The 19,401-nt window shown below is 37.6% G+C and overlaps 1 protein-coding gene across 1 annotated transcript in view; it reads right to left on the reverse strand.

Moving 5' to 3' along the window:
* LOC306863237 (A-type potassium channel modulatory protein DPP6-like) overlaps nt 1-19,401 on the reverse strand; it is a gene marked incomplete at both ends in the record, with an annotated part of 182,326 nt that overhangs the window by 56,336 nt on the left and 106,589 nt on the right. Inside the window, 4 exons of the mRNA XM_079406481.1 lie at nt 474-555; nt 1,171-1,223; nt 6,293-6,367; nt 9,394-9,488. Of these exons, the coding sequence (XP_079262607.1) occupies nt 474-555; nt 1,171-1,223; nt 6,293-6,367; nt 9,394-9,488 (305 nt within the window). The remainder of the gene's footprint in view (nt 1-473; nt 556-1,170; nt 1,224-6,292; nt 6,368-9,393; nt 9,489-19,401) is intronic.

Genomic DNA, 19,401 nt, shown 5'->3' on the forward strand with positions numbered 1-19,401 from the left:
CCTCTGCAGGCATTTGATATAATACACAATGTCCATAAGTTATGATTATATTGTTTTATTGTTCAATAAAACCATATGATTACTTGCTTCTAATATTTTATTTACAGTAAACTAATTATAATTGCCTCATTGCTATTATATGTATTTTAAGTAATTTAAAAGTCACGTAAAAAGTGATCCGATTTCTAGATGAACCGGCAGAATAATCAACCGATTACTCGATTATCAAAATAATTGTTAGTGACAGCCCTGTAGTATAGTCCTTAAAATAAAGTGTTACCTGGTTTTCTAATTACCACCTGTGTATTTTGGTGATTATCAGTATATTATAACGGTACAATACAGATTTTTGGGTTTTGGTAGGTTGGTATATTAACATTACACTGTATACATTCCTACTGTGTTTTTTTTCCACTGTTGCCAGTTTTTTACTGCAATTTTTTTGTTTACAGTGTGGGAAATGTCATCTTTACCAGCTGCTGGCCTCGCGGTCCCCATCCTGCATACTGCAGATGAGCGTTTCGCACTTCTGGAGGGTTCAGGATCCACGTTTCCCTGTAAAAGAGAAGCAAAGCCATTACTAATCAACTAGTTGGATACTGCATGACAAGTAGAGTAGTTGACCATCCAGACACAGACAGACAGACAGGCAATCAGTCAAACATGTCTTCAGAGGGCTAACGGTGCACACTTCCTCTATGTGGTGCAGTGGAGCGTGTGCCAACAGATATTGATTCCATCACAGTGTACTACACAGCCCAACACAACAGCACGGCGAATAAAGCTCCATGAGGGAATTCCTACGGCAGGAAATCTAACAGTGATAGTATATCCCAGTGTGCTGTTAAATCCGGCCGGGGCAGCGGCCCAGCGCTGTGTCAGCATCGGTTCCGTCTGACAGAGCTCATAAATATAGATGCTTTATTCTGCACTGTGCACTGCAGGCCCAAAAATTACAGGTGACATGAGCTGTACGTCTCTGTGCTAATCACGGGACAGACAGGCTGGGAATTCATTGGTAGGACCACAGGATAGCAGTATGGAAAGATTCAGTGAATGGCTTTGACATGTGACGTGAGCAGTGAAATGCTGCATCGATGTTTCCTTGGTTTATAATGACAAATGGACTTTAGAAACTAATACGACTGTTATACGAGCTCAGCGACTTACGGAGTTTCCAGACTGCAAATGATGTAGTCCGCAGTGAAGGAGTGCTCGTAAACCTGAGAGTTTGAACAACACAGAGACAAAAAAAGACAGAGAGAGAAATTAATTGTGGAAGAACAGCAGTTACTGCCACTACAAGTACCAAAAAGCTCTACTAGCAATAACGTTTGAGAGGCTATGCATTACAGTGATTTTAGCACAGTTAAAGGGTGATTTTAGCCACAATGTGAAGAGGACAGACTTTTACCATGGTAAAATCACAGTAACACACCACCTCAAATGGCTTTTTGGGTTTTTAAAACAAAAGCAAAATGTAAAAGACACCAATGTTTAATAAATAATAATAATTTAGCATAATTACAGTAAAAAAAAATAATAATAATAACATTTACATACAGTTGCAAAAATACAGTCAATTGTCACATTCTGTGTAGACAATACAAGTACTATTTTCCTGTGCAAAACTCACTGGCACAAATTAAAATAAATTTTAATTCAGAAAGTTAGAAGTTAGAAATAGAGTGAAGTTTTCAAATCATTAGGTCTGAATTTCATTTAATTATAAAATGCGGGCCTATTAACTGATAAAAGAACAATAAAAAGTGATTCAGACATAACATATCTCAAACCCCATTGCACACCGTTTCCAGGAAACATGTCGTTCAACCCGGAAACCGTAGCAAAACGTTGGGCCTGAACGTACCCCTGGATTGCTCATGACGTCATGAAAGTGAAGCCGCCGGGCCGCCATATTGGTATTCCCATACATTCCATTGAAATCGTACAAATTTAATGAGAAACATCACCTAACAAGTCAGCGTTTTTAAATCTGAAGTATCCCTGTATATACAAACACCCTAGGCATGTAATTTATTTATTTTTTATAAAAAAGTTTATTAAAAAAAGTTACGTTCATTAGAGTAGCGAACATCAGATGAACATGATAAACACCAGACGGACAGAACCTCAACATAACAAATGACAAAGTGCTCATTCTGAATTATGAAGAAAGATTTATGCTTTGTATACACATATAGCCTTGTACAGTTATTGTAATTTTGTTATAGCATTTTTAATCGTACAGTAGGCTAACTGCAAATGTTTCAACAGTGATTCATTAACAGCATTCGTAATAATTCCTGAATAATTACGTAGCCAACATAAAGAAATAGGTTATATTTTGTGTTGGATCAGTTACCTGTGTTGGCAGTGCGCAGTAGACACACCCACCTAAAAGATTTAAATATATGCTTATCCTGCCCAAAATAAACCATAAACATTGCAGATAACATCTGAAGTAAAAATGAATTTACATACAGGTAACATAATTAATCCGTGCAGCTGATTCGCTTCAAATCGGGTGATTTTAGGTCAGTGGTTTGCATGTGACTCAGTGGTGCTTTATTTATTTATTTGTTTGTATGTTTAAACCAACAAATATAAAGGCTAGATTTTGTAATTACATTTTTAGATTTAAATAAATAAGTAAAGCTGCATCTTAGTGCATTAATGTAGAATTCAACTAATGTGTGGTCACAGGTGTGCTTCAAATATAAAACGTACGTAAATGTGCGTAAATGTACGTAAATGTGTGTATCAGATTTCAGAGGCAGAACTAACTCATTTTATAAAATCCTAATCCTTAGATGCTGAAGAAGGCAGGAACGCTGTTGTATCACTCTGAGGACAGTTTCAACAGCTGTCCATGAGCCAGAGGGCTGACCGCAGCATATGCTCACAGCTGACATGAGCTTGACACGTGTGCTGTAGTGGAGCTGTTAATACTGTCAAAGATTAACATTCAACACTTGTACTCACCACCTCCCTCTGTCTTACAGATGCAGAGAGATGGAGAGCTCCTTTGTGAAGGGCAAGCAACACCATGACAGAGTTAGAGAATGAGGGGCGTTATGAATGTGTGTGTGTGTGTGTGTGTGTGTGCGTGTGCATAAGCATAGGCAATGACAGCTGGGGGATGAGGTTGTCATCCATCAAGGTGATGCTGGGACGGGCACTGAATAACAAACCAGAAGCAGCGCTCACACTCTTTTCTTTGACTCACTCTTTCTTGTCATGTGTGTGTGAAGTGCTCTGGTGTCACTGTCCCAGCGCTCATGACACCTTCTCCTCCAGCTCTGTTACGACAGCTGCCCTGATCAAACTAACTCGTCACCTGCGGTGTCCGACTCTAACATCCTTCCGAGTTTGTTCTTTCATCATTTGTTTGCACACTAAAGCTTTAGGTGTAGTCTGTATGAAGAACCTCTGGTTTGTTTGGTTAATGTGGAAGATGTTTCCTGAAATTAGGTGTGCAGCAAGGAACTGACTTTGTGTTAGACTGGATATTGTGGTTTGAAAAATAACAATTAATACTCACAAAATGGTCAGAATGATAAAAAAAAAAAAACATAAATGGTTTCTTCAGACACTGAAGAAGCACCTAACTTTTTCCACATTTAGTTATGTTACAGCCTTATTCCAAAATGGATTAAATTCATTATTTTCCTCAAAATTCTACAAACAATAGCCCATAATGATGACGTCAAAGAAGTTTGTTTGAAATCTTTGCAAATTTATAAAGAAAAAAAAAAAAAAAATCACATGTACAAGTATTCACAGCCTTTGCCATGACACTCAAAATTGAGCTCAGGTGCATCCTGCTTCCACTGATCATCCTTGAGATGTTTACAACTTGATTGGAGTCCACCTGTGGTAAATTCAGTTGAATGGACATGATTTTGAAAGTCACACACCTGTCCATATAAAGTCGCACAGTTAACAGTGCATGTCAGATCACAAACCAAGCCATGAAGTCCAAGGGATTGTCTCTAAACCTCCGAGACAGGTTTGTATCGAGGCACAGATCTGGGGGAAGGGTACAGAAAACTTTCTGCAGCATTGAAGTTTCACAGAAGCATGCAGTCTCTGTTACCCTTAATGGAAGAGGTTTGAAACAACCAGAACTCTTCCTAGAGCTGGCCTCTTGGCCAAACTGAGCAATTGATAGAGAAGAGCTTTAGACTGGGGACCACGAACCTGATGGTCACTATATGCAGATGGAGAAACCTACAGAAGGACAAACATCACTGCAACACTCCACCGATCTGGGCTTTATGGCAGTGTGGCCAAACTCAATCATTTCCTCAAACACACTTGGAATTTGCAAAAAACACCTAAAGGACCCTCAGACTGAGAAACAAAGAAGATTCTCTGGTCTGATGAACCTCAGATCTAAGCATCATGTTTGAAGGAAACCAGCTCTGCTCATCACATGCAGAGTACCATCCCAAAAGTAAGGTGTGCTGGTGACAGCCTCATGCTGTGGGGCTGTTTTTCAGCGACATGGACTGAGGAACTTGTCAGAGTAGAAGAAAAGCTCAATGCACCAAAAGTTTGAGACCTAGTCCAGAGCATTCAGGATCTCAGACTGGGCAGAAGGTTTACCTTCCAACAGGACAATGACCCTCAGCAAGAGTGGCTTATAGACAACTCTGTGACTGTCCTTGAGTGGCCCAGGCACAGTCTGGGATTGAACTAGGGCTGGGCGGTATCGAGTTTGTACGATATATTGATATATTTTTTTATAAGCGTACGGTATGAAGCAATACCATTACTATCGATAAACAGTAGTTTGATACAAGCGCATCTGAAAAAATATCTAGGGAGGACACAGACTCTGAACTGCTGTGGAGAAAGTGCATAATACAATTTGTTCTAAACATGTGACAAGTTTTATATGAAGGTCTATAAAAAACTTGTAAGATATAGTTGCCTATAGTGTTTTCACTTTATATTATGGTTCAATTCTCGGTATTAACAGACTATATATGACTTCTGCTTCAAACTCCTATTAATAGGAATTGCTTATTTATAGTTAGTAAGGTAGTTGTTAAGTTTAGGTATTGGTAGGATTAGAGATGTAGAATATGGTCATGCAGAATATGTGCAAGTAATAATAAACAGCCAATACGTTAACAATAGGCATGCTAATAAGAAACTAGTTAACAGTGAAAACCCCTATAGTTTATAGTTTCCGTTTAAAGCGGCTAGGCCCGTCAGATGCTCTGACAGAAAGGTTGTGTGCCGCTGACAGAGATACTACTCGTGCGGTTTAATAATAATGCGTTTGAGATGTGTTTTCCTTAATGCATAACTTACATTTCACAGGTATATTCTCCATCTGTAAATGTTAAAAAAGCCATGGAAATATTTCATTTTTTCTGTCAGAAGTGCATGAGCATTTGCTTTGCGATTCTCTGCTAATCTTCACAGACTTCATTTAGAAAGAGTGTCGCCGTGTGCATGCGCACCAAACAGACGGTGCGCAATGACTCTGACTAAAATATAAAATTTTGCTGAAAGATTTGTAGTTGGACAATAAATTTGACATAAGTAGAATTTTAAACCTACAAGTAAGAGTATGTGTATGACTAACTGTAAAGTGTAATGGGCTAATCAAAATAGCTCCTTTTTACTCAATTAGTCTATGCTTTTTTATTATTTTCATTTTTAGTTTAGCAAATTTAACTTCTGTTTTAAAAGGATTATTTTTGTTTTTAGCTTGCAATGTTACAATGTTAGGATGTAATGTGATTTTATTCCTTTTTTGCACATACTCTATGCCTACATGCTTACATTCACTTTATTTGTTTGATCCACTTTATTGATTTATACCGTATACCGCAAATCAGCTAAAAAATTCAGAGATATGAATTCATATCGCCCATCCCTAGATTGAACCCAATCAAATATTTCTGGAGAAACCTGAACATGTGCGTCGGCCCACACCCAACCTGACAGAGCTTGAGAGGTGAAGAGGCGAGGAGAAGAATGTCAGATAATTGCCAAATGATGATTATGAAGGCTTGGCGCATCATACCCAAAATATTTGGGGCTGTAATTGCTTCAACAAAGTATTGAGCACTTATGAATACTTATGTACTTTTGTTTTTATTTTTAATAAATTTGCAAAGATTTCAAACAAACCTCTTTCACTGACATTATGGGGTATTGTCTGTAGAATTTTGGAATAAGGCTGTAATATAACAAAATGTGGAAAAAGTGAAGCGCTGCGAATAATTTCCGGATAACCAAATAAAATCACCCAAATAAACACAGGCCTCACCAGCTGCACGTTGTAGGCCAGCAGAACGAGTTTCATATCTGGGGAAACCTCATATTTGCTGGCTTTGTACATTTCCTGAAAAAAAAAAGAACAGAGAAAAGGTAAATTAGACTTTATAGACAGCATAGTTTCATTACCACATTTCTTAAACGGCTGTGACAGATCGTGGGGAGAGTGTGACATTAATCAGAGCTGCCACTCTTTGATTCTCAACAAACATCATGTTCTGAGTCCTTGCCTCCACTGTTTTGCATCCCACCAGCCCCACTTTAACGATCCGAGGCTGTTAACGAGTTACACAGAACATTGCTCTAATGATGGACGCGTTCAGCTCTATTAATAACAATAGACCTGCCGTACTGTGTTGTATATGGTGGAGTAATTAATACTGTAGTGCATGCTGATGCATGACTCTGCTTGCATGTGCTGAAGGCACGAGACATTCACAACGCATTTATCTTTCATAATGCATACATATACCTTCATAATCAAATGCATTTTTGTTAGACAAATATTTTCACAAAATAAAGTTTGTAATAATAAAACAAACGATTCAAGACTTTTTAAAGCATGGCACTTTCTAGTTGTCAGATGGTGTGGATCATGGTTGATAGTTAACGAGATTCTCTACACCTGTGATTCTCTGCTAGGACACCTGTGTGAACTTGAGGAGAACTGACTTCATACATCCACTTAAAATCGTCAAAAAAACAGATGATTAAAAGTAAATAAGAAACAAAGATGAAGGAAGTGAAGCTAGTGAAGAGAAAATATATTGTTAAGTGTGACTTAATACTTTTTGGAATCACTTTAACAGATGAATAGTTCACAAATAGTAGCAACTTTGATTTGCATATGTCTTCATAGGAATATTTCCCAGGTGAAAAAAGTGCACTTCCATAATGTACTTAAAGTGTTCTATTTTCATTCTTAATATACTAAGACTTATTTTTTAGTCATTCTTAAGGTAATCATAAGAGTATCTAAGTGTACTCAACTGAGCTATTTTGAGACACCGTGAATATGAACTAAAATGTGCTTTTAACAATTCTCTCTGTATTAAAAATGTATTTAGTTACAACTTGTAGTACACTTGAACACATCTTTTATACACTAGTACACTCAAGTGTACTACAAGTGGTAACTAAATACATTTTTTAAATAAAAATGTAAAATTTAACCCTCAGGCCATGCATGATGTAGATGAGTTTGCTTCTTCATCGAAACAGAACTGGAGAAATTTAGCATTACATCACTTGCTATTCCACAAGTAAAGTGAAAAGCTGCATGTTTGTAAGAAACAAATCCATCATTAAGACTTGTTTTAACTATAAACAGGTGCACCGTTCTGGACATAATAGAAGTTTAGAAGTTTTGGACTGTTTTCACTTTTAGACAGCATTTGACATATGCATATTTGTTGATGCAACCGTGCATATTTCAACTTCCTTTTATGCAGATTTGAACTGTTTTGTCGAACCGTAGTTACACGGAGCTCCTCGCCTTCTAAGTACGGCTCCGTACTCCGTGAGCTACAGAACAAACTTACCATCTATGAAAACCCATAGATACGAGGCTGGATATGTGCGATGCTAACATTCAAAAGCATCAGTTTTCAAATCTCCCAGCATATTAATATTGTTTTGAAGTCGTAACATGATATTCTTAAAGTAATTGTGCGAAAAATACGCTTTATTAATCAAAACTCTGTATATTTGTGTTAAAAGGAGTAAAAGGTGTCTTAGTTTTACTGCCTCTAGTGTTTGTTTCTTTAGGAAATTTCTCCCGATTTCTCTCATCAGAAACAACAAAGTGCAGAAGTGCGTACGATGTAAGCAAGATATTAATTAAGCAACTTCAGTGATTAATGGGAGTTTTTGAGAGTGCTTTAATTCTGGCTAAGTCAATGATAATGTTCTTTGATAATGTAAACGGAGTGTCTATTTACACTTAGTGCAAATAGCCCACCTATTTGCAAATAGCTATTTACACTAATTCTGCCCACCAACGTGTTAAAGGGACTCTCAAGATTATAAAAACCGGCTATGATCCAACATCTCCAGTGGTCAAATGGTAAAGCGCGTACTGTGGTATTTATTTTTAATAAAAATGAAAGAAATAACCAAAAAGTTGAAAATAAAGTATCAGGTAGGATCAGGGTAGGTGTAGGGAGGGCTTTATTGTCCCAATAAAGTGGCATTCATTTAATAATCTGAATCAAAATGATAATTTACACTCAATACGTTATTATTGCATACTGTTTTATAATGTAATACAATACTGAGGTGCAGATAATTGCCACTATTTTGCAACAAGTAGTATAAATATCAGAAAATCCTGCTATTTTAACATAGTGTAAATATAATCTATAGCTATTTGCACTTAGTGTAAATAACATATTGCTAAAAGCTATTTTCACTTAGTGTAGATAGAATCCATTGCTATTTGAACTTAAGAAAAGTGACCGCAATTTCAACTGAGGGGGGCCTATAATCAGTCCGTGCCCAGGGCACCTCTGCGTCATAATCTTTCCTTGATTGAATGAATAGCCTTTTTAAGTTTAATCGCAATTATTGTCATTCAGTCCCCACATTTAAGACCTGCTGAAATCACAATTAAGACTTTCTTGTACCATTTAAGACTTTAAGGACCCGTCAACTTTCCTAATTTTTGAAAATGCCAGTTTTTCACTCACTGAAAGTTTCATCTGTCCGCGCGCATGCAGCGCACCGCTCTTTGATCTCATCACGACTGCACCCAAATGGCTCTAGAGCTGACCTTGTTGTGCTTAATATAAATTTGATTGATTAAATTAGCGTTTGGTATTTATTTTTTTCATCGTCTCAAAAGCCTTCACGACTTCGGATCGGAGTCTGCCAGTTGGCGACCCCACCACTACCGTAAAGACTACAAAAGCTGTGCCAGTTGAAATAGAAGCGCCCCGTCAGATTTAAATCTTAACCTTCTGTTTTGGCTGTAGACGGGTCCGTATGGGACAGCTTTTGGGTCCGGACCAGGACCGCGGTACGCCTGTTAGTGACCTATGCTTTAAATGGTCTCACAGTTTTAGGTGGAAGAAAGAGTTGAAGTAAAACACTTACAAACTTCCTGTTTGTGACCAGGATTGTACTCTCGTTGGTCTCCATGTTAAAGCAGACCACATCACCTTCACGGGTACGATAGAGGAGCTCATTACCTAAAGAGAGAGGATCAGAGGATGAGAGTTAGTGGGATAAAAAGTCAAAGAGAAATTAGTCAGTAACTGTCTCTCACTCGCTCTGTCAATAATCTAGTCATGAATGTGCCCCTCAACACGCTCTAGCTGTACTAGGGTGGCTGACAGTTGAAAAGGAATGATAAAACTTTTCATTTTTGGTTTTCCACATGTGACGATGACTTTGGCAAGGACATCAGCAAAAAGCTCTTTGAGAGGTCTGAAATGCAGCACACAGCCCTCGGTGAGAAGTACGCAAACATCCCCATCTCCGCTTTTAATTGCGGATTAGGGGAATGGTACGCAAAGGCTTTTTTATCTTGCTTGCATAACTAATCGGTGATAAGAGGTGACACAATTACCATCACAATCACATTAAAGCTAAAGTGGAAGGCACTGAAAGCACTGCAGTTCTAATGGGTCAGATCGCTGGGGTCATATGGAACGCAATTAATATTTTTTCGCTGTAGATACAAAAAAATGGAATTACTATGAAGTAAATAATCTGAGATGGATGTAAAACACGAGTTGTTTAATGCGCTGCATGATGAATAATAATGGCAAAAAGTGTGTTTCTTGCCTTTAATGGTTGTTGTAATGCTCTAAATGTGCTCATTTTATGGTGATTGTTGGAAGAAAGGTGCCCTTCACTCTGGTATTTCCATGCCTGAAATTGAATGGCGAGCTGATAAGATGCCAGAACAATCATTTGTCGACTTGACAAATTCCTCCTTTCTCGCTCTTCCTCTGACCTGATGTCAGACCGTACGTTTCAGATCAGAACCTCATCAAGCGTCCTCTTCCCCTTTGTTCTCATTCATCTCTCACACTCTATCCATCACACATTCAGACAGGTGTGCTCTAAACACACTTCTCCACACATCATTCATTCTCCAGGACTCCTCTGAGCTCATCCTAGACTTCAAACTGTCCTCCATTTGAACCGCCTCTCAGTCCCTGTCGCTAGCTCATGTTTTGTCATTTGATTGTGCTCAACGTGATCTTCTCATGTGCTTCATTTGCTTCATGTGTTATGTTTTCATTGGTTTGTTGTCTTGTCAGGTGGTTCTCAGTTAGTCCATGTAGATATAGTCCTCATGTTTTCTTTGCCTCTTGTCTAGCTTATTGTAAAATGCTGATGGTGAGTCTCATGCTCATGTTCATATTCAAGTTAAGTCATTGATTGTTCCTGTGCATTCTGTATTGTTTGGTCATTGTTTGTTATAAAACAAACAATAACACTGCACATGGCTTCTCTGCTTCAAAATTGGTGGACAGATGGATACAAGTTCAAAGGGAAATGGCATTATTGTATGTTTAGTTTATGAGTGCTTGTCAGTACATTCAGCAGTACATTTTAACAGAAGTAATTGTGAAATTAAGTTTACTAAGTAAACTAAGATTAAGTGGGTCACAAAAGCACTCTTAAGTTCAACTAATTACATTTATTTTAAATTTAATCTATCATACATTTTCATTTAATCATGCAATTAATATGCAATTAAATATTCAAAAACATTCAGTTTCCTGAATGTTTATTTTTAATGTACTGTAGTATATTAATTTAAAGTATATTATTTCTCTTTTTAAAAGTATGATAAAGTATGATTAATTAATTAAAAGTTTTAAGTACAAATAAGTATTAATAAGTCTTAATTGAAAGTCCTATAACACAAAATACACTAATGTATTTTATAGAATAAAATACACTAGTGTAAAAGTACATTTTTACATTTTAAAAGTTTCCGTTTGATGACAGCAAGACTAAAACAATATTTTTTTTTAACGTGAAATTGCATCTACCCAATTTTTGCTAAATGTGTCATTAATCTTTCAGTTATGCATTGTGTAAAGATTGTAGCTCGACAACTCAAATAACCGCTGTTGCTCATGCACCACACAAAAATAACTGCACAAAAGACTTGAGTAATGACTCAGTACTCTAAGCATGAGAACACATAAAACACAAATATTACATGAAGTGGTGCATTTTTAACTAGAATAATTGCTAGATTTTTCACCTTCTTGAATCTAAAGACTGGAATAAGCTACACCAAAAATCTGAACAGAATTTCAAATACTCTGCATCAGACACACGCTTTGCTGACTTGTAAATGGTTATAAAGGAAAAACTGGGCATCATACACTAAACAAATGAAGGTCATACAGAGATGTAACATCTGCTTATGATCCTTGATGGTCGTTGGGACTTTATGCCTTAAGAGACCCCTTTTAGCCTTTTGACATTTGCACATAATTCACAGACCTGGCCCCACATTCTACCTTTATATGGATGCTAAATCGCCAATGGTTGACCCCCCCCCCCCCACTGTCAAAAAGATGCTAAACAGATCGACTATCTGTTCTCTCCATCAGATTCAAACACATTCCAAAGAGAACTAAATGATCCTCGGTACCAGGCCTGGTTGACCAGAAATAATAGTTGCTGATTAGCTAATAGTGAACTACCACATTTCACTAAGCACTATTACTTACTAATTCACTTAATCAGAGTTTCTTGTTAGTTACTAATAGTTACTAGAGTGCTAATATTGTGTTACTCATGTGTTCTTGTGTAGTTGTTCATTAATGATGGAACAGTATTCTAAAGTGTTACCCAAAAGTTGCCAACCAACTGGCAAATAACACGGTTCTATATATTCACCAATGTTGATTTTTACTTGCATTTATCACTTGGCGAGAATTAATTTTAAGCCCTAGCTGCAGCAGTCAACTTCTTTTAGCTTAATGTCACCTAAACCTTCAAAGGTATTATTTTGCTACCTTGCTAACACTGATATTTTCCTTTGGGAAATGCAAATCTAGTTGAAACTGATATTTCCCTTGACTCCGTCTGTCATCTTAAATGAAACATTTCACTGATCTTTTTCTGATTTTTCCTTATACATAAAAGGATACAAGCAATGCTGCCCTAAATTTTGGGTAAAAAACTAAGTAGCTTATTATAAGGCAGCATTATTTTGGTTCCTGCTGTTTGGAACAGCCGTCACGAGTGCATACCTAAACACGTTGCCTATGTGGGTGGTTTTCATGTCATTTCATATGCTCTCTGTTTCCTCTGGTTTTTGCTATAAAGAACTTTTTCTTCACCTCATTCCTGTCAGTAAAAATCGTGATCTCTGAGTCTCCTGGCCCCTGCAAACCCAGAATCTCTCCTGTGCTCTCTCAGTGTTTTGATGGAGGAGAGCAGCAGGAACTGGCATGCAGCACTTCCTGCAGTGGAGCCCAGGGTCACTCACTCAAACAAAGCACTCACCTTCTCTCTGCTTCTTTGTTCTTCGGGGCACAACTCACTCAACTTGACTTTCTTCCTATCTTTCGTTTCCCCTCTTGTCCTCTCTTACACACCCCCAAGCATGATTCCTTTCATCTCTCTTTACCCTGATCTTTCATTATCAGTCCATTCTGTCTCAATTTGTTCTAGGACAAGCTTCTGTTTCTGATCTGACACTTCCGCATATCTCCATCTGACAGCAGGTCTTTATTTCTGTCTCTGTGCCTGATGTATGTTGCATGTACATGCTATAAAGTTTTAGGAGTGACAACCACATTTTTTGTCAATGTGAATACCCTAATTTATCATTCTGTAAGTACAAAATTTTAAAAAACTCACTCCTTTTGGCCATAAACATCTGTATAAGCCCACATACATTGTTTCACCATGCAGAGTATATTTTAATTACAGTAATTAATAACCAGTCAAAGGCCATTGTAACATTTATTTATTTATTTATGAATATAAAAGACTAAGGCCTTTGCTCACAAAGAAAATAATGTTTGCAATAAGCTGGTAAAGTTAATAAATTAGCATGAATAAAAACAATTCATAAATAGCAATATGCAAATTAATTTAATAACATACAATGTTTACATACCACATTAACTGTAAATGTAATAAAACTTTAAATGACAATACATGTGCATTTGCTGTGAAACCAATCATTTATCTTATGTTTTCTTTCAATTTTATAATTCAAATTAAAACGGCTGACCTGTTTAGGTCACTGCACTTTGGTTTCGTACATATGTGAAATTCAGGAAAATCTCTTTCTTATTTATTCAGATGTAAATTTGATTGCAAAATGAAACTGTCGCTCCTGGTAAATAACTGGAAGTGTTCACAAAGCTCAGAACAGAACTGTATTTAGCTGCAGTGCACAAGGACGTTCAGACGTCACTGCACAGAGACACTACTGAGATTCTGCAGAGATGGTGAAACTTGGTCACCTTTCAGCATATGATTGCTGATTTCCTTCTTAGCCTCAATCTCATCACAAACTCACGGTTAATTATTTTCCTTTGCTCGCTCTCTCTGAGCAAGTTTTATTTTCAAAGGACAGGAGAGCAATAGTGCTATTGAAGGCTGCTGCTTCTTTAAATAAATGGAGGCATATGAATGATTATAACCTCCAAGTACATGTGTACTCTACTCAGACAGGTCAAAATAATAAATCAAAAAGTGAACAGGGTTTTAAAAAAGAACTCAGTTCCATTTTAGTAGCGAATAAATTTCATTCCACTTTCCATTCACACGTGTGACCAAACTGTCTATATGTAAGGAACACGAGATAGAGAGAGAGAGAGAGAGAGAGAGAGAGAGAGAGAAAGAAAGAGAGAGAGAGATGACAACTGTTTGTGGGTTATCTGCGTCTGTGCGTTTCTCTACAAACAATGAAGCTGTGTGTAGTTACTTCAAAAACACCTTGTTGCTGAGGAATATAATGTAGTGATCTAGTATCTAGCCTATTTTATTAATAAAAGTTGTGGGGCAGCATTGACAAAAGTGTCTGTGTGTGTGCAGCGCAATCTGCGATCTCCGACCTCTCTCTCTCTCTGTGTGTATGTGTGTGTTTGTGCGAGTGTTGTGTGTGGGTTTGTGTGAGTCAATTAAAGCAGCGTATTAATATAGAAGAGTGATAACTTGTATAACTTGTTCGCTGTTTATTGCTTTGGCAACATTGTGCTATTTCACAGTCATGCCAATAAAGCTAATTTGAATTGAATTGAATTGAATTGAGAGAGAGAGAGAGAGAGAGAGAGATGACAGTTATGTGCGTGTTATGTTACCTGCATGCTGTGCATGCGCATCTTTCTCTACAAACAATTAATTACTTCAAAAACAGCGAATTTACCACCTCGTTGCTGAGGAATATAATGTAGTGATCTAATATCTAAGTTATTTTATTAATAAAAATCGCAGGGAAGCATTGGCAACAAGTTTATGTGCAATCTGCGATCCAACTATCGTTTTCACACCTCGTTTTCAGACCAGCAGTGGTGCAGAACGTGAAAATTCTTACTGCGTCAGGCTGAAACAAGCCAAAAACACCTGCGTCACACCTGACGCCGCATTGTGCCGGGTGTATGATAGGGCCCATTGTGTTTACACAACAGTTCGACGTCACGAGTGTGTAAATACATAAGAAACAACAATGGAGTGTCTTTAAAAACTCCCTTTTCCTTCCACCATGGATTCAAATCTCAGTTTGACAGTTTAACAGCTGAGCCCAAACCACCATTACTAATTCGAAAACGTCGCTTTAGAATTAGTAACGAAGGAACGTTGAGTTGCTTCATTGAAAGCTTATTGTTTACAGCATTACAAGCTCACTATATTATGTAGAGTATTATGAGAGAGGACTGAGCGAGTGTGATTACCTGCATCTGATACAGCATTCATTCTTCAGCTCAATTTCATATTCTCAATAAAATATTAGTTTGAATGTCCACTGAGGAAAGCAATATTAAGAGTGATTTCGATGATAGCGCTGTTTAGTGCATTTGTTAACTGCGTCTTACAAGGTGTTGTTGAAAGTAAAAATAACGTTTTAGTTTACAACCATGTTTCAGTCTCTTTCAATATAAAAGCCTTTACTGCAGACTCAATCATAAAAACAGTCTCTTATTGCCATTCAAGATTCAAGAGATTCAAGATTTTTTTATTCGTCACATACACAATTATACAGAGTATAACCAGCAGTGAAATGTAAGTCATGTCCGCTCAAAGGACAGTGCAATTGTATAGAATACAAATATTAAGAAAAAGAAAGGTAGAAAAAAATAAAAGAATAAAATAAAATAAAAGATAAAAAATATAAATATAAATGTGCAGGTCAGTATTTTGTTGACATAAATAGTAATATAACAGGAATGTGCAAAATAATGTACAAAAAAGTTGTACAGGGTATTTAAACAGCAGCAATATGAGGTAGAAAAAATTATGAATATCTTATTGATATTAACATGGAGTCGATGGATAACATGATGTTATGACACAGAGTTAAGAGTTTAGGAGCCTGATGGCCTGGGGGAAGAAGCTCCTCCTAAGTCTCTCAGTTTTTGCCATCAGGCTACGGAAGCGCTTACCAGATGGAAGCAAAGTGAATAGATGGTTTCCAGGGTGATTTGAGTCCTTGATGATTTTGACAGCTCTATTTTTGCAGCGTTTGAGGTAGATGTCCTGCAGAGAGGGGAGAGCAGACCCTGAGATGCGCTCAGAGCTTTGCAGGTCCTTTGCGCAGGACCTCAGAACACAGCCGGTTATCCCATCAGGTCCGGCTGCTTTCCTGACGTTCACTTTCTTTAGCGCCCTCCGAACCTCATCCTCCGACACAGTGATTACAGGATCATCGCTGCTCTGCCTGCTGCTTCCTGACGCGCCGGACGGCAGAGACGCGCCGCCGCCGTTGCAATTGAAGCAGCCGAAGAAGGTGTTTAACTCGTCGGCCAGCAACGGATCTGTTCTCACCTCCACGGAGGATTTGTTTCCGAAGGCACAGATGGTCCTCAGTCCCTGCCACATCCGTCGAGAGTCATTGAGCTGGAAAGGAGACTCAATTCTCTCTCTATATCGGTGTTTGGCGGCTCTTACTGCGCGTCAGGGAGCATAGCACGATGCTTTGTACTCGCTCATATTCCCGGTCAGAAGAGCCTCATTGTAAGCGGCAGCGCATGTGTTAACCGCAGCACGGATTGTTCTGTCCACCCACGGTTTCTGATTGGAGAATGTCCTTACAACTGTGAACATCTGTGAACTCGCTGACGTCAGAAGAACTCGCCCAGAACATGTCCCAGTCGACGTCATCAAGAGCCGCCTGTAACATAGTCTCTGAGTGGGAGGACCAGCGCGTCACTACTCTCTGCACCGGAGGATCCTGAACGAGCCTTTGTTTATATTCCGGTGTGAGGAAAATGGCGGCATGATCCGATTTGCCAAAAGCCGGTAGTGAGCGGGCTTTGTAGGCATTCTTGAACTGCGCATAGCAATGATCCAGTGTATTTGGTCCTCTAGTTGGACAGGATACATGTTGGTGAAAGTTCGGCATGACCTGCCTGAGGTTGGCTTTGTTAAAGTCTCCCGCGATGATAAAGGCAGCGTCAGGATGTTTGTTAATGTAGCCGCTGAGCATCTAATGCCAGCGTAATGTAACTAACATCACCATCATGAAACACACACTATCCAAATACTAAGTACTGTAATTAAATACAACTATTATTTATAACAGCCATCAGTTGTTAAGTTTGTGTATGGGGTAGGATTATGGATCTAAAATATGGAAATGCAGAATAAGGCATCAATATGTGCTTTTTAAGTACTAAAAACAGCCAGTATGCTAGTTATATGCATGCTTATTAATAGTGAGAAATGGTCTTTTATAAAGTGTTACCGAAAAATAATATTTTGCAGTTTGGTTCATTTGTATGGCATGGCTTTTTCTGGACCATTAGTTATGCTCTATAATACCTGCAAACCATACTCAGACCCTTGAAATGACCCATGTTCAACATTCAACTGACAGCACCTTTGTGGAAAATTGACTGCTTGTCAAAATTGTGCTGACTTTGCAGTACCCAGCATTTTTCCTGAAAACACCTCATTAGGAGAGTTCTTACACAAACCATTTCTGACATATAGAATACATGTGACAGCACACACTTGGTACTCTTATCAACTGTGCTGTGCTAAAAGACACTTCACGCTGAGCAGGGAACGCAATCTTGTGATTACGTAACTAGTGCCTCTTTTTCTTTCGACTCCAGCTCCTGCCTAATTGCTCCTGATTAAATTGATTTCTTCTTCTTGTACAGGTAATTTTCTGCAAGAGGTGTCTGCTAGGGCTGGAGAAACAAAGTGAGCCACAGAAGAATGGAAATTTGCTGTGCTGTAAATCCACCTTAAACTTCAACTGCCCTCCGGCCCAGGACAGACATAAAAAGAAATGCAATTATAAATGATTCCAAACGCTTTCAATTTAAAGGTGATCCACCGATCTTGGTGTAACATCATACAGAATTGAGATTGATGTCATTCAGTTCACTGAACTTCAGCTTATAGCTTTGCCACTGCTTTTTGTAAATACATCATCATCAAAGTATAGTAGTCGTGTACAATATAAATACCATGTGCTATTTGCATTTGATTTAATTTAGTAGTAAACTATGACTTCTGCATCACTTTTAACTGTTTTATCTCATAGTAAAAAGGCAACTAGTAAGAAAATGTCCTTTCTCAAATATGCAGATCTTATTTTTACAAAAACCCTTGAATACTTTAATGTCTTTATGGTGTAATTCCACCTTGCGGAACTTGAAAATATGACAAATAAAGATGATGAGAGAACAATATTTCTAAGCTCAATGTGCTATTGGCTGCAGTTAATGTCACACTGACTATGCACTGTGTGGAATTAGCTTGATCTCGTCTTTTTGTGAGAAAACACGATTGCTAATGGACACACACTATGGTTACTACTGCACAACTGTGTGCACTTTTGTTGTTTACTTGTCCATTTTATTAATACTGCTTTTCATGTAATAAATTTGGATGACTAAACAAATGCAAAGGAAAGTTTTTATCTACTGTTGAAAACGCCAACATTGATTTCATGTTAAATAAAAGTTTAATGAACTTGGCATTTAGAAGCATTAAATAAGTCACTTCACATCACAGTTGTTGCATACTGTATATGTGTAATATTGGTTATTGGCTGCCTTCAAATCTATTGATAGTTGCTATTATTGCGATTGACTTTTTATGTATATATTACATTAACTGGTTAATACATTAAAATACTGTTAACTCAAATAGTTAATTATATTTATATTGACATTAGCATTATTAAATTAAGGCTGCATCACCTACAAAAGTATCTTAAAACAACTAAATTTTTTTCCTTTTTTGATTAACATTTGCAGTGATATAAGGAAAACAAGTTTCCACAAAAATGCAGCAAACATATGTGCATGTAAAATATCATACAAATATAAAATATGCAGTTTGTTAACAGTAAAAAAATACATTAAACCACACTATACTGACACTTTTTTTCTACATAAATATATACATGTAGAGTCAGTGGATGCATGAACCTCCGTTCCATTGATTTTAGATATCTGTTCCACTGAAGCAAAGACTGATACTCATTGGAGAACAAGCTTCAAACACATCACGTTGGGTCCCGTCCAGATGCCGTGCTTCACTGGCCTGGTTCCACATTAACATCAGCATCATTAGTGCTCTTTGCATAGGAAAAATGATAGACAGCAGACATTCATTTAATGCAGTTGGACGCAGATATAAAGTAATATTTTAAATTTAATTGTTACATTTAATTTAGGATTTAGTTAATCTTGTTATATCCTGCTTATATTACAAAAAATGCAGACATGAGTTTTGTTAAATTTTTTTTTTTCACTTTAGTTTTTCATGGATTAAATGTTCAAGTGAAATAACCACCAATGAAGTGACCAAAACTGACTCCAACATCTGATCTCACTAAGCCATTACCCCATGCATAACTGAATCGGTGTAAATCACATCCTGAGCCTCTTGAATTGGGCCAATGTTGCTTCACATATCCTGATCTGAGACATG

This window comes from Barbus barbus (assembly GCF_936440315.1).
Source record: "Barbus barbus genome assembly, chromosome: 44".
NCBI lineage: Eukaryota > Metazoa > Chordata > Actinopteri > Cypriniformes > Cyprinidae > Barbus > Barbus barbus.